Source organism: Micromesistius poutassou, assembly GCF_964030765.1.
Source record: "Micromesistius poutassou genome assembly, chromosome: 13".
NCBI classification, from domain to species: domain Eukaryota; kingdom Metazoa; phylum Chordata; class Actinopteri; order Gadiformes; family Gadidae; genus Micromesistius; species Micromesistius poutassou.
The window spans coordinates 8688382-8704930 of NC_140283.1; the positions used below are offsets into that span (position 1 = coordinate 8688382).

The following is a 16549-nucleotide window of genomic DNA, read 5'->3' on the forward strand; positions in this document are numbered from 1 at the left end:
AGCGAGGTATTAATAATCTAGTGACTGAGCACCGGCTTGCTGTTAATAAGCGGCACGCAGCTGTAAATGACATGGCTGGTGATAGAGGTAGAGCAACAGACACAGCGGAGTGATGGGGGGGGTCCCAACAGACCGACCCAGACGGTGACAAGCGATGGAAGGGGGGGCGGGGAGAGCTTGGATGGTTTGCGGCGGCGGAGATGGTTGGGAAGGGGGAGGGTCGAGGAGATGGAAACAAAGAGAGTTCAAAGTGGCGATAGATTGAGAAGGAAGGCAAGCCAAGGGGAGTTAGGGAAGTCTTGCTGCAGCCTCTGGATTTACGGGGTGTGAAATTGAGTGAGTGCGGAGGGGCCGCGGCTCTCGCGTCTAATCTGTCATGACGCCATGGCAGACGGGGACGAGAGACAACAGACCACAGGGAGAGGGGCAGACGGAGGACGAGAGACAACACACCACAGGGAGAGGGGCAGACGGGGACGAGAGAACGCATGTAGTATGTAGATCTCACAAGCTACCTTTTGAGTGACGGAGGGTAAATAGTAGTGGAGTTTGGAAGTCGTGGGAGGATACAGAGCTCATATGATCGGAGAATTGTGTAGGCTGAAGCCTATACCGGCTATACTGGCTTTGGCATAAATGTTCACTTTTACAGGACCTTAGAATAGTATATGCTCCTGGAATGGAGGCGTGGATATAATTAGGGTGTATTGGTATGATGGAGGATTTTGTATCATTGTCGTTATCGTTAGTACTACTAGTAGTAGCAGCAGCCGTTCATGCTATTCAACGATACTCACAGGTCGACTCCCACACTCAGGTCGATGTATGCGTAGCCTATAACTCTCTCCACTTCACACAAACAGCAGAATAAGCGCATAAGCCAGACTGACGTAAAGCCCCCGTTTTCATTGTAAACCTAATACAGAACAAAGCCACTATCACAAATCATCCACTCTCTCTCACACACACACACACACACAACGTCGTCTGCTGTGTTTATTCCGCAACGCTGGTGCTATAAAAAGCGCGCGTGTGGAGGGGTTTGTGGAATGGGATTTTTTGAGATCAAGAGTCTGACGTCATCAGCGCCCCCGAACGCACACTCAGATTTGATCGTTCGTCACATGCCGATATGAGTCCTGGCAGAGCTGAGATAAGGGCGGGCTTCCACGCTTCCATCTTTTTTTTTTTCATTCCACTTTTTCTGCCCTGATCGCTGAAGTAGCAGATGAGAATACATATGGATGTTGTTGTTTTTTTCACTCGGGAGGAGCCATCAATTCCATCCATCCATCCATCAGCCCCTCTGTCTATAATTCCTCCCATACCACCTCCCTTACATCTTCCTAACACATCTCTCAATAAATGCCGCTCCCTCCCTCCCGTCCTCCACCCAATCCATCCCCTCAACCACCCATACATCGATCCATCCAGCTCTTCATCCAGCCATCCATCCCTACATGCATTCATCCATCCATTGCTTCTCATTCCTCAGAGTGCACGCAGGCTGTCATGTCGGCTTTCAGTGTGTGAGAACAGGTGATTGATTGTACTCTGGCTTAACAGTAGGGTTCCCATCAGCACCTGTGTGGTTTAACATAGACTGACAAGGCCTTACACTCACCCTCGCGCACGCACAGACACACACACAGGCACAGGCACACGCACACAGACACACACGCACGCAAACACTTGGGAAAATACAATAATATTATGCATGCAGAGCACGACATGCGGGATGCAAGTAGATGGATACGTCATCCATCCACATCACCGCACGGCACACCTTAGGAAATGTTAATAGGAGGGTGGATGTAGCAATTAACGAAGAGAGGGAGAGAGGGAGAGAGAGAGAGAACAAGAGAGAGAATGAGAGAACGAGAGAACAGGGCAGAGAGAGAGAGAGAAAGAGAGAGAAAGAGAACAAGAGAACAAGGGAACAAGAACAGGAGAGAGAACGAGAGAACGAGAGAACAGGAGAGAAGGAGAGAAGGAGAGAACAGGAGAGAGAGACAGAGAGACGAGAGAAGGAGAGAAAGAGCGAGAGATCGAGAGAAAGAGAGAGAGAGTGTGATCGACATCCACTGTAAGACAAAGTGTCAAGCAGAACCAAAAAACACAAACAGATCGAGTTCATTAAAACTGAAGGCCACGTCTTAAGACTTTCCAGTGGAACAATGTTTGCTTTTTAATCACTGGCAGCAATCAAAACAGAATCTGCATAAAGCAGGTGCTTGTGCATTAGGGGTCACCCACACCTTGAAGCGGTCCGTGTTGTAACCAAGCGCAACGACCCGGCTCCTTTTCATCTTGCGTCTGTGTCATCGGAATAGCTAATGGTGCAAACAATGGGCCTAGAGGCGGGGGGAAGCAGGGGGAAAAGGAGGGTGGGCATGACGGCTGACGAGCCCGGATACCCAGAGAGCAGAGCCTAGCCCCGCCGGAGACACCGCACCCATACCCACGCACCCACCCACCCACTCACGCTCCACCCTCGGTCTGATTAGAAGATTAAAAGCAGGAAATATGCCCTGTGAACCCCCCCCCCATCCCCGCCCAACACCATCCAAACACCCCCACCCCTGACGGATTCCTCCACCGCATGGCCCATCCCCCGCCATGCCCTAACTGACGACGCTATTGGGCAGAAATGATGTCATTAATAATAAATTGTGAATATCTAAATTATGCAAAGGAGGGTGACAGAAGAAGCAGAGAAGGAGGGAATAAGGAATGAGGCTCAAAGAATAAGAATAAGAAACAACACCAAAAGAAAAACATACAGAAAGGGTAGAGGGGGATGGGGAGAGAGCAAGAGAGAGAGAGAGAGAGCTAGAGGGAGGGAGAGAGAGAGAGAGAGAGAGAGAGAGAGAGAGAGAGAGAGAGCGAGAGGGAGTGGGGCTGGAGGGAGGGAGCAGCAGTACATTCAGAGGGTATTTATCCATACCAATTTTTATTTACCACAGAATAAGCTCAGATTTTCTAAATAAACATAAAGCACACACACACAGCACACACAGTACACACACACACACATCTTTCGCTTTTGCCAAATACACCAAGTTGGACATTAGTCGAACTGCAGGGCCTTACAACAGCAGAACTCCCTGAAGAACATGGGTTTAACAGAGAGAGAGAGAGAGAATGGGATAGTTATATAGAGAGAGGAAGTTTGAGTAGGAGAGAGAGAGGGAGAGACAGATAAGAGAGAAGGAATGAGGGCAGTTGCAGTGCTGCAGTGCAGCTGTATTCCACAATCTTTCCCCTGGTAAGCTTTCTCTTTGTCTCCCCACGCCTCTCTATCTTCGTTGCATAATATTGGAGATACACAAACTTGAACTACAGCACTGACCCATTATTTTACTTCCGTACATTAAAGAGAACCTTATCTTAAACGAATCGGTGGCTCTTAATTCATTAGGTCATTCAACGCCAGTGATCGAGTTTCAAATCCCTCTGTTATAATGGATGGATGTAACGTATGCTCCCTGAACCCTTGAATGCATTTCAAATCCTTAATCATCCATAATGAGTAATAAATATTATACTTTGCAGACAAGATTTTGCAGAGAGATATCTTTACAAAAGAGAGAGCTGCAATATAACAAGAACAACCAGTGTTGGGTAACGTTAAGGTTTATTAAAAATGTTATTATAAGAGTACTCTTGCATTCTGTGCCTCTTTGTTGCTGTCAACAACTTACAGGCAAGAAAATAGAGAGTAAATGAGGCTAGGATAAGCAAATCAAACAAAGAGAAATTAAGACCAGAGCTATGAAAAAGGAAAGTTGGAAAAGGGTGTGAGTGTGTGTGTGTGTGTGTGTGTGTGTGTGTGTGTGTGTATGTGTGTGTATGTGTTGGGGGGGGGGGGGGGGGGGGGGGGTTGGTGGTTTGCGGTGTTGGACATGACAACTGTTTAATAAACAAGTGTCGGCTGGCTGGATACCAACCGGTGTAATCATTTAGCGTGAACAACACTCTCAGACAAGAGACACAAAGATGCAAGCGCACTAATGTTCACACACAGTGGGAGAGACGTGTTCGCGGCAGCGGCGTGTGGTACTCCTGTGACCATAATTAATGGCGGGCTTTGTGTCTGCATTTCTTAATGGTTTCATTATTCTGGTGACATATCTCCTTAACATCAAGCTGTTGACGGGGGGGGGGGGGGGCGGGGGGGCGGGCAGGGGCGGGGGGGGGGGGGGGGGGGAGCGGAGCACGGACCAACCATCCTGTCGACGGGGCCTTTTGGTAATTAACACAACGCACAGACAAAACTTTAATTAACATTCTGAGAACTGTTGATCTTTTTCTTGCGTTGCATGGATTGTTGCCTTGATAGTGTCACTTTAAAGATTATACATTGATTGATAGGCTAAGCCGTGTTCTTTCTGAAAGATGTGAAGGCGGTTTCCCTATGGTCGCCGTTCAATTACAGCCTTTGTATCAATGTGCCCACATAAGATGGTGAAATGATGGTCAACAGTGCCAAGGAGTCAAATGACAGTGTAATCTTGTTATCTTAATTACCAAAATAACACTAATAAATAACACTAATAACACAATAATTATGAAAATCGTGCCCCAAAACTCTCAGATTTAAAGTCCAAGAAAAGTTCTCTAGCCCATAATTGATAGCAACAAGCAAACCCCGATAGAAAAAAAAGAAATCTGTTCCCACAAACAACAGTGTATGTTCAATTTCCATCTCTGATCATCTTCAAATATCATTTCATTAATACACAGGATCAGATGTTATAATCCCTTGTGCCAAAATCCAAGGAAAACACATATTCAGAAGCCCCTGCCCAAACCAACCTTATAAGCACGCTAAGCTACCAACCAAAGGTGAAAAACACGAGACAAATGGCCCAACTAACAGCAGTAAATACAGCAGCATGCAGTATGCAGCATTTCATTGGGGTTAACAACCTAACAACCTAACAACCTATTGAGGAATAACAACAACATGGGGACGGATATATTATATTGCAATAACATTGTTCAAATTATAATTATACTATTTATGAATAAATATGTTATTATTAAATTATTAAATTATTATTAAATATTTTTTTAAACATCTTAAGAGCATCGGAGACATTTAACGTTTTTCTTTATGTAACACTCTTAACATTAGGATGTTTTTGTACACTCCCACACACACCACAGTCGGAGTCTTGTGTGCTACTAAATCCGGCTTCTATTAAGGAACTGGTAATCCGGGGCTACCACAGAGTCCCTACTATTTGACAAAACAAGCCCTCTATTAGCACTGCACCAAAGGGCCAAAAGCTCTGATTGCATTATAATCACTCTGACTCCAAAAGCATAATTACCACAGTCTTCAGTGTAATAGAAGCGTATTTCGAATTCATTTGGGGGTCTCTTAAACATTTAAATCTGTAATTTAAAGTTACAATCCAATTTAAAAGGTGGTTTACCTCTTTCACCCTGTTAGTCTCCTTTGCCCTGACCCTGTTTCTCTTGCTTTCTTTTTATTCTTTATTTCTCTTGACTCTCCTCCTCTCTTACTCTTTTTACTCCCCTCTGTTTCACCTCTCAGTTTCACCTGTGTCCTCTCTCTCGCTCTCTCTCTCTCTCTCTCTCTCTCTCTCTCTCTCTCTCTCTCTACCCCCCCCCCCAGTCTCTCTCTCTCTCTCTCTCTCTCTACCCCCCTCTCTCTCTCCTTCACACCCTGTTGTAATTACTTTCAGAGGTGATTATGAAATAATTAAAACCAGCCCTCACATATCCCAATTAATTCCTGATGAATATGACGACGGCTGTGCTGAGCAACCGGTTCACTCTGTGACACTTGTCAAATCCCCCCCACTTCCCAACCCCACCCCCCCCCCCCCCCCCCCCCCCCTCCCTCAAATCAGCTTCCCAGGGCCTTAATCACAAGAAACAATGCCTTTAAAGTAGGACATTAATCGACTGGCAGTGGTGCCAAGTTGAGCGGGAAATAGATGCACTTGTCAGAACCTTCACCTTTTCACAGAGGAAAAACAAGAAAAAAAGCCATTGGATCAAATATGAAAACAAATGAGCAGTGGAGGGGGGGGGGCAGGAACAAATAAATGCAATATAATTGTGATTGTTTATAATAATTTTGTCGAAAAGATTTGACATGGACATGGTCCTTTGTGCTGGGGTACATTAAGGCAATCTCATAGAATAATTATATAAAGTACACAATGAAACACATCGGCTGTGACTAGGTGACTAGATGTGTGTGTGTGGAAATCCGAGCAGCCAGAATGCAAAATAAAAGGCTTTTACTCTGTGTTTTTTACAATTCCTGTTCACAGTGCAACTTCTTCATCCTTTAGACCTAAATAAATGTCCCAATGAAGGCGTTTCAGTGTCATCTTCATGAAAATGACGAGTTATGAATTTATATTTTTTCCAATATATTTGTAACACTATTTACTTTTCTGGCCATGTGTATTAAATAGAACGCAGCAGCTTGTGTATGTGTGTGTGTGTGTGTGTGTGGGGGGGGGGGGGGTTCTGTTAAATGTTAAATGCTGGCTTTTGCAATCAAATATCTTCCAGACAACAGCAGCAAGCTACAACATCAATGACTTTGTGTTCCCACAGTGTAAGGAGTACATTGTCGTTTTGATCTTGGCTGTCTTACACTCCTCCCCCGCTCTGCCGCTCACCATCACACACCCTCACCCACCAGTGACAAACCGCCCATGGAGAAGAGTTGAAATCTTTTATATGGCTTCTACATTATTCGTTTTTATATGTGTGTGTGTGTGTGTGTGTGTGTGTGTGTGTGTGTGTGTGTGTGTGTGTGTGCGTGCAAGTGTATGTTTGTGGGTGTGTGCATGAATGTGCATTTATGTGTCTGAGGGTATGGGTGTCTGTCTGTGTGTTTGTGTGTGTTGCGTATGCCTGAAAGAAGTGAAACTCAAGATTACTGAGGTGTTTAACTCATATGTGTGTCTAGGGTATACATGCGTGTGTGTGTCTGTTGTGAGGGTCTGCTATCTGTTCAATGCAACTATGTGTGTACCACTATGTGTGTATGACTATGTTTGTGTGAGAGCGAGGGCGAGCGACACCAACAGAGAGAAAGAGAAAGAGAAGGGGGGATAAGAGAGAGAAAGAGAGAGGGAGAATGAGAAACCATACAGAGCAACAGAGAGACAGCAGGGCGAGAGAGAGAAAGAGAGAGAGACAGAGTCAGAAAGAGAGAGAGAGACTGAAAGAGAGAGGGATAAGGACAGAGCGAGATAGCAAGAAACCGCGAGGGGAGAGTGAGCACGTTAGCATGTACGTTCCAAAATCGGGGGGTGGGGGGGCGATTAATATTTCATGCAGTCACATACACTAAATGAGGAATGCGGGATGAGCCGCGGACAACGCGGGCTGCTCTGGGCCACGGCAGAACAAAGTGACTCTAATTGGACCACGCCAGCGCTCTGAGCAAGGTAGCGCCGCGGCGTAATGAGAGCAAATTAAAAAACACATTGGAGTGAAAATGAGAAAGCACAAGCTTTTTAGAAACCCTATGGCTCATAGGGGCAACAGCCAATAGAGAGGAGGAGGGAGACGGGGAGAGAGAGAGCGACAGATAGACGGAGCGAAAGAGACGGAGACAGAAGACACTAAAAGTTTGAGTTGTGTGGCATGGTGTGGTGTTGTGTAGTGTTGTGTAGTGTGGCATAGTGTGGTGTAGCGTGGTGTGGTGTGGCATGGTGTGGTGTTGTGTTGCATGGTGTGGTGTTGTGTTGCATGGCGTGGTGTTGTGTTACATGGCGTGGTGTTGTGTTACATGGCGTGGTGTTGTGTTGCATGGCGTGGTTGTTGTGTTGCATGGTGTGGTGTTGTGTTGCATGGCGTGGTGTTGTGTTACATGGCGTGGTTGTTGTGTTGCATGGCGTGGTGTTGTGTTGCATGGCGTGGTGTTGTGTTGCATGGCGTGGTTGTTGTGTTGCATGGCGTGGTGTTGTGTTGCATGGTGTGGTTGTTGTGTTGCATGGCGTGGTTGTTGTGTTGCATGGCGTGGTGTTGTGTTGCATGGCGTGGTGTTGTGTTGCATGGTGTGGTTGTTGTGTTGCATGGCGTGGTTGTTGTGTTGCATGGCGTGGTGTTGTGTTGCATGGCGTGGTGTTGTGTTGCATGGCGTGGTGTTGTGTTGCATGGCGTGGTGTTGTGTTGCATGGCGTGGTGCTGTGTTGCATGGCGTGGTGTTGTGTTGCATGGCGTGGTTGTTGTGTTGCACGGCGTGGTGTTGTGTTGCATGACGTGGCGCGGGGCGTGGTATGTGTCTGCCCGGCGTGGCGTGGTGTAGTGGTACGGTGCGGCCTTGCATCATGCGGTGTGGTGAGCGAAGCGGTCGCTATGGCGATGGAGACAGGGATGCGGAGGCTTGGTGTTCCGCTCACAGATGGGTACCTCACACAGCAGATGACTGCACAGAGAGGACCTACCGCCCCCCCCCCCCCCCCCCTCCCCCCCCTCCCCCCTCCCCACCACCAGCCCACACGTTAGCATCTGATGCAGAGTATCGAGCGTTGGGCTACGTGCTCGGTGACTGCACTGATACACAGCGGCAGGCATCTCCAGACCCTCCCGCTATCTAACCGCTGTGTACTGTGATATGTATTTTATAGTGTTATAGAGCAATACGTTACATATTGTGGCAATATACATATATATATATATATATATATATATATATATAGTATATATAAATAGATAGATAGATAGATATAGATAGACAGATAGACAGACAGACAGACAGACAGACAGATCCAGAAAAGTACAATACATTCAGCTTTTTTTGATATCACACTGGAGGTGTGTCTGTGCGTTAGTCAGAAGCCCATTTGGACTGTGATTCGTACGGCTGACAGCCAGGCGAAACAGCTCTGAATAACCGTACACGAGTGGGACGAGTTATTTCCTTGGGACATGCGGGCAATAAGCAGAGCGGTCTCATGGTCACGGCGTACAGGAGCACGATCGGTACAGCTGAATTAGGACTGACTTTTAAATCGAATTGAAAATGTCACTCTTTTTTTTTTCTCCCATCCCCTCAGCTAATAAGTCCCACATCTCAGGGAGTCAATTTCTGTGAGAAGTTTGGTGGCTGGTGTGACAGCCATCACTCAAAAAGAGTTCCACTTGCACCGAGGGAGCATGCTTCCCCCTTGCCTTATGCAATTTTAGAAGATGAAAAAATGTTTGTGATGTTTCATTGCTACAATGTTTGAGGCTATGGTTTCAAAGGCATACGTAGGTATTAAATAGCCAGATTAATCCTTCAGAGGATGTGCAGCATTCAAGCTCCTATCCCCCACCCTGGGATTAATGCCTTTCTATGCTCCCTTCATCTAACCCTTTCACAAATAGGAACTGTAATAACGATTCAACCACCAAGCAAACAGGAATCTACCTTGCAAATACCTAAACAACCTAGGAAGGCAAAGGTAATAGTGACTAGGATACAGAAAAGGTAATCTGCATCCAGATTTTTCAGTTCTGTGTACAGAAAATGTTGGTGAACCCAGATTTATCCAGAGTTGTTCTTCAACATTGAAGATTTCATGACTGGGGATTCTAAAATGTTCAACTGCTTGAATTACCTTTGGAAATTCCATAAATTCCAAATTCCACTTGGAGCCATAGAATAAAATTGGATGTGTTAGCAGTGGCATCAAGTAAGAATTGCATTTGAAAAGCTAAATGCATCTCAATCCTATAGAAAAAGCAGCTGAAGAGTTGTACATTTTTGAGCAGCCCTATCTCTCTGGGGCCTTTTTAAGGGCCTTGTCCAAAGGATGTCCTCACAGCGAGAGACTCCTGCGCACTTAGTTATTTTTGACTCACATACAGAACACGTAATACCTAGCCTGGGAGCCACGGAACCCACAGCAGCAGTGGGTAGTTAAAAAAATAACCATATCAATGAAAATATAAAGAGCAGTTTCAACAGTGAATTCCCACAGGTCACTGAGAATCCCCCTTGAATACCATGTAAGGTTAGTATGAGTTTGGCCTTGTTTTGTAGTGCAGGGAAATACAAAAAAAAATATTTAACTTAGGGTCAGTGGCAGGTACATCAGCCATGGAAGACAATGCTGATATTTCACAGATCCTGTGAAATATATAGAGAATTCTGTGTTTTCCCAGGAATACAGGGAGGAGGTACACAGTGATGTATGGCATATCTGAGAATAGCTCTGCCATTTTGTTTATGTAGATCAATACAGATTCTGGTGGTTATATAAATGAATAAATAAATTACTAATAAATACTGGTGTGCTGACACACACACACACACACACACACACACACACACACACACACACACACACACACACACACACACACACACACACACACACACACACACACACCCACACATCCACATGTAGAGGAGGAAGCCATCATATCACCCTCTCGTGGTTAGCATCAAAGACTAGAAAGCGTGAAGAAGGCGAGGGAAATAGACAGAAAGGAGGCGGACAAGTGGCAAAAGAGACTTGACCTCTTTAATAAGAGTCCCTAACCTTGTTTTGATCCACTTTAATAACTTTGCACTTTTAATGACAACTTAGGCCAAATTAGCATTGACGCAAGGTTGTGTCTTTTGCAAAGCCAGTGAAACAAGAGACCAGTGTGCCAAATTAGTAACACTTATTATTGGGAGAATTTATGGTGCGTCTTTAAGTAGAGAGGAAAACAACAAAAAACTTAGCAAAGGAACAATGGAAGCAGAGAGAAATAGCCTTAAGCTTCTCGGACTTCAAGCTATTTGCCTCCACATTGAGGCCATCCATATGCGCCTTAACTGAATGGAAATGTAATATTGACTCTGAGCCTCACAATGCGTTCTTGTCTCCAAGCAAAATTAGAAGCGTTGGATGATGCCAGAGGCTGCACATGGTACAATTGGTTTCTTCGTGCTGGTAAAGACATAGTAGTGTATGTGTGTGTGTGTGTGTGTGTGTGTGTGTGTGTGTGTGTGTGTGTGTGTGTGTGTGTGTGTGTGTGTCTCTGTGTATGTGTGTGTGTGTGTGCATGTGTGTGTGTGTGTGTGTGTGTGTGTGTGTGTGTGTGTGTGCGTGTGCGTGCGTGTGTGCATGCGTGCATGCGTGCGTGCATGCTCGTGTGCGTGTGTATGTGTGGGTGTGTCCATGTGTGGGTTTGTCTTTCTATGTGTGTGTGTTGTGTGTGAGTGAGAGAGGGTGTTTGCTTTCTAGTGCGTTGGCGTATGAGTGTGACCTTATATTGTGTGGGCAGAAAAGGAAAGTGATTCACTGTATTTAGTTGTTATGCTCAATGCAATCACTGCACAATTGCTTGCATAAAAATATGTATACATATGTGCATATCTGTGAGTGAGTGTGTGTGTAGGCGTTGATTTGTCCTATTTTGTTCTCTTCTTTCACCAACCGGACACAGCACTAAATACAAATACTTTCAATTTAATTTTTCTCTATTTATATTCATATATATTTATATTCCGGTGAGGACTAATGCTGTGGTTTTCCAACCGCCAAACGCTCTTCTCAAAAGCGTTACGTCAAACGCATAACACAGTTTGACTCAAATCGACCGATTTGAAAACATTGACCCTTTAAGTTATCGACAATCCGGTACTGCATTAGTGCATTACTCAAGCTAATATTGACATTAACCATATAGACTTGGGACAGAAATGTTCCAATAGCGTCATTAGCGCTGCTCCCTTCCAGTGCCATTTGTGCTCCATCCATAAAATGATTCATTGGAAGTCCCCTGCTGGGTGCATTAGGAGAAGATGGGGTCATCTCATGTTTATCATGTGCAACACGAGTCCACTGCCAGACAGAGTTACCTCTCTGAGCCTTTTTGTGACTAATGAATCATTTGAAGCAAACCAAAGGTCTCAGGGAAAAGATGAACTTAGGTGTCAAGGTGTCCCAGCTAGCCCAATTAAGTGAAATGCATATTATGGTCTCTTCTCGGTACATAGGAACCCTTTGAATAGATGCATACACATCGACATTAACAACCGCCCCCAAACACACACAACCACACACACACATTTCTATAGACACACACACGACATGATGAAGGGTGTCACTTTGACATGGTACAATCTGGCTGCTAATGTTATTGATTTATTTGGCTTCTGAATATTAAGATAAACGTTGAAGCCGCTGATTCATTCTGCTTAAGATTCGGGCCAAAATGATGAGAGAAAGCGAGGAAGATAGAGTGAGAGAGGGAAAAGAGCGAGAGAGAGGATGAGAGAGCTCGGGAAGTAGAGAGGCAAACACAAATTTGCATTCACCTTGTTTGATATTGCAGAAGTAATTTGAATTCTTCATAATCTGTGAATAATAATTGAAAGTTGTGAAACAAAACAAAACGAATTGAGTGTATTAAAACGGTGGCATGCCATTCCTATGAAAGAGGCAGTCAGATGGTGTGTGAGTGTGTGACGTCAAATGTAAATGTAGTTTTTTGGAAAGAAGGGGAGGGGGAGGGGGAGGGGGTTGGGGGGTGGTTGGTCATAACAAAGTCTGTACAGATACAGACTTTCAGGATCCAGGTCAGTATCATGAAACCTTTCTTCTTCAGAGTTCATATGTGTGTGTTCTCAGCGAGAGGGAGCTGTCTACCCATGGAGTGCTGGTCCGGTTACTCTTCCACAATCTCTCCCCCTTCCTTCTATTTATCTCTCCCCAAACTAATCAAACATTTAAATCATGTCCTCCGAAACGCCTGATGTTCCAATCTTGTCCCTTTTTTATTTTAACATTTATTTCATTGTTTGAATAATGGTTAAAAAATGAACACTATCCTTGCTGGAGGATAGCCTTCTTTGGAACACAATTATCCAAGAAGCCCCCCCAGCCCCCCTAAACCAGATCCGGCATGTCCTCTTCATCAGAAAGAGATCAGTGCGAATATCACAGACAGTTAGCTGGGCTAAAGAAAAGATAAGCCATTGCCACGGCGGTACCCCTGTGTTATTTGCTTCTTCTTTTTTTTCTTGGCAAAATGTCTTTAACAAAGGGATCAATAACGAATAGAGCTTTTTCTTCCAGCGAAAATAATTGATCATCTGTAAGTTTCAGTGATACGTCTCAATAGCCTCCTTTTCTCTCTCGTTCTCGTTTTCGATTCGCACCTCTGTTGTTGTTGTAAAAAAAGGTGTCCGCCTGTGTAGTCATCGTGCAGACATGACAAAGCTGAGACTGTGTTGTACCGCCATTTACCATGATAGAAGTGGGCTAAAGTGCTTGAAATTTGTGAGGAAGGCATGTGTAAAATACACACATGAGCTTGAGAGGGATAGGTGGGTAGAGAGGGAGAGAAAGAGAAAGAGAGAGAGAGAGATAAAGAGGGATAGGTGGGTAGAGAGCGAAAGAGAGAGGGGGGAGATGGAGAAAGAGAGGAGATGGAGAAAGAGAGAGACAGAGAGATAGACAGAGAGGGAGATAGAGAGGGAGAGCGAGATGGAGGAGACATCTCTGCCTATTTTGTTCGAGCAAAAAAAAATACTGCACAATATGAAATCGTAGCACGTTAATTGCATTCTTCTTCCAAGCCCTGCAAATACTAGGAAGATTGAACTTTTCCCACCTGAGCTAAGAGTCTTGTTTTCATGTAGTGCGTCCAGCTTACGTGAGGAGACTTTAGAGTGAGTGACGTCTAAAAATAGAATAGTCAGCATCACCTCGAGGTGGGACCTCAAATCAAATGTGAGCCACATCACGGAAATATCACAAAGGGATTGTCGTTACACTGATTTAAATTATAGGGAGGGGGGAGACCTCACAAGCTACGGTTGGTTTGTTACAAGGTAAAAAAAATAATAATAATAAATAAACGTGTTCAGGACGGGGTTTTCATTTTCAATAAAACACCAGAAAACGAGACATCAGCGGCTCAACAATGACTGAATGCGGGGGGATCGATAGATCATTTGGTCACAGATGTGCCTCCTGCACGGCGCACAGCCTGCGTTTCGTTGCCGAGCGAACCAAGAAGGATCGCGAAAGAAAGCGGCATTATCGTATAAATCTACAACAAAATCCCGCCAAAAAGCATCGGTCTCGTTCCACCCACTTAGTCAGGCTGATGCGGGACATTGGCGGCAAAAAATGTATGTACAGTAGATTCTACTGCAAACTTAGGTTATCGCCTCTCATTGACACCTTGTCAACATTGTGCCGTGGTCCGTGGATCCTGAGCCTTGTAAGATATGCGTGACTTGTAACCAGTAGTTGGGATCCTGCCTGCCGGGATGAGCAACACGCTGGCTCCAGCCCTCGGTGCTCGGCTGCTGCTGCTGCTGCTGCGCCACACTCTTCCGGGGGGGCAGTAGGCTTCCTGACTGGAATGCAAAGCAGCTGTTGCACAAGGCAAGCAGCTAAATGTCCGCATATCGCTGTCATCACACTTTGAAATGCGGCGGAATTAGAAAGCGTGTTGTGTCTAGAAGAATGAGAGGGACATACCCGCTTCAATACTTCCCCCCCTTCCCCCCCGGATCAAACGGATCGTTGACTTCTTCACCTTAAGCTCCCCCTCCCCTCCTCCTCGTTACCCGTAGGCCTATAGGCAGGTAGGTCATTGGATTCAGCGTGTGCATCACGGCAGATTACGGACCCCCCGTTTCGACCTGGAGACGAGTATGAACGCCTACTTTATGTTCTAATAATCCACATCCGCGGTCTGGAGAAGCCTCATGGTGGAAGGTTGCGCGCGTTGGCGAATTTTTCAAGTGAACAAGTGTGCGCGCCCCCGTGAATGCAGGCTACAGTACGTGGGCTACAATGCACCAACAGGTCTCCCATCCATCCACATAACAATCCCCCCTTGTATAAAGTGTGTGTGTGTGTGTGTGTGTGTGTGTGTGTGTGTGTGTGTGTGTGTGTGTGTGTGTGTGTGTGTGTGTGTGTGTGTGTGTGTGTGTGTGTGTGTAGGCCTACTCAGTATGGGAGCATCTCAGGGGCTTCGTGATATCATAGAACGGTCGTTAAAGCGATCCAATGACGTGAGCGAATACGATGCTGTGATTTGTTCCACTGACAGAACATTATTCTTGAATTGTATTCGTCCTGAATGAATCTTCTGTGCCCTATAGAAGCCGACCAGAATGGGTCGCAGGTTGAAGCACGGTAGGCCTACAGCAAGCAGGCTATGAGCAGGCTAGACAACAACAGTGAGATATTAGTAAATAAATACCCCATCCTCGTCCTGCTATACAGGTCCACACGTCCCAAACTCAGGATAAAGGGGTTTATGGAATGGCTGTTTAGGCGACTGAACGGTGATTTCCTGAGTGCTTCTCGGGCAACAGCCTACGCAACAGGACTGTTAGTAGGTGTGAGGATCGCTAACGTCTATAGCCGTGAGATCACCTCAGTAAGCATGTGGCCTTTACGTGCTGTGTAGGTCGGCCTGTGTGGAGCCCGTTGCGGACCATCGCTTCTTCCATCCATCCCTTTTCACTTCCCTAAATGTTCAAATGACGCAGGGCGGCGTTTTTGGAACATTTTGTAAAAAAAAAAAAAAAAAAAAACACTGGTGCCTATCTTGTGTCGTGAACCAGGTGCACACTCCTCACAGCCCGGGATAATTGAATTTCGGAAAGTCCGAATTAAAGGTGAAATGCATTAGGCTAGTCTTGTCTTTGGCATGGAAATGAGGAAAGTGTTTTTGCTCTTGATTCAAGACGCGTGACAGAGGTGGCATTGTGTCACGAATGCCTTTTTATAGGCTTCTTGTTCCAGCCAAGGTCCCCCCCCCCACCCCAATACAAGTATAACCCCTCATTCCTTCGGTTCTCCAAGGAAAAATCAACTCACCAAGCCTGAATGACACGTTTTGAACTTTGTTAAGGGATATATGTCTTTAGCATCCAATACATTGGCACCGTGGTGAACGATGATTAATTTAGTGTAAGCCTAGGCTGTATGGGTATAGGCTGACATGCTTAAGTAACGTGCAAAACTTGATAAGGGTGTGCTTTTTTGTGTACAGCAACATGGGGAAACCGGACTGCCTGAATCCAATACTTACATGGAGGTGATGTTTTGGGAAAGGTCTTCAATGCTCCCCGTGGTATTCCCATTGGTTCCCGTGCCCTGAAAGGACAATAGTGGGAAAAATTTCTCGTCGTCTGATTTGTTACAGTATATCTCGCTGGACGAACAGGTGCACGTCGGTGGACAGTCGAGCATCGAGCTCAGATAGTTCTGAAAAACGCTGAGAAGAAAGAGCAGCCTCCACCAACAATAAATCCTCGGCGGAGACACACAGAAACACACACCAAACAAATCCATGGTTGGTCCGAGTAGGAGTCCCCAAGGTTTCGTCGGATGGAAGATTAGTTTTAGGCTACACGGTTGAAACTAATGACATAGAAATCCTATTTTCTGAGGGTGAAAATGAAATATCCTTAACCAATTGGGTATAATGGGAGCGCGCCGCGCGCCCCAATCCGTCTATCTGTGCGGGCGCGTGTAGGTATGTCAAGATCTGTCGATGGGAAAAACCACTGTAGTAGTCAGTCTCTCAAAAT

General features: G+C 45.5%; 1 protein-coding gene across 1 annotated transcript in view; it reads right to left on the reverse strand.

Annotated features, from left to right (window-relative positions):
• The window catches only part of LOC311357225 (NT-3 growth factor receptor-like), a gene marked incomplete at both ends in the record, with an annotated part of 114421 nt that extends 98111 nt beyond the window's left edge, over window positions 1-16310 (reverse strand). Inside the window, one exon of the mRNA XM_084477136.1 lies at window positions 16048-16310. Coding sequence (XP_084333262.1) covers window positions 16048-16310 — 263 coding nt within the window. The remainder of the gene's footprint in view (window positions 1-16047) is intronic.
• Window positions 16311-16549: the final 239 nt, after the last annotated feature.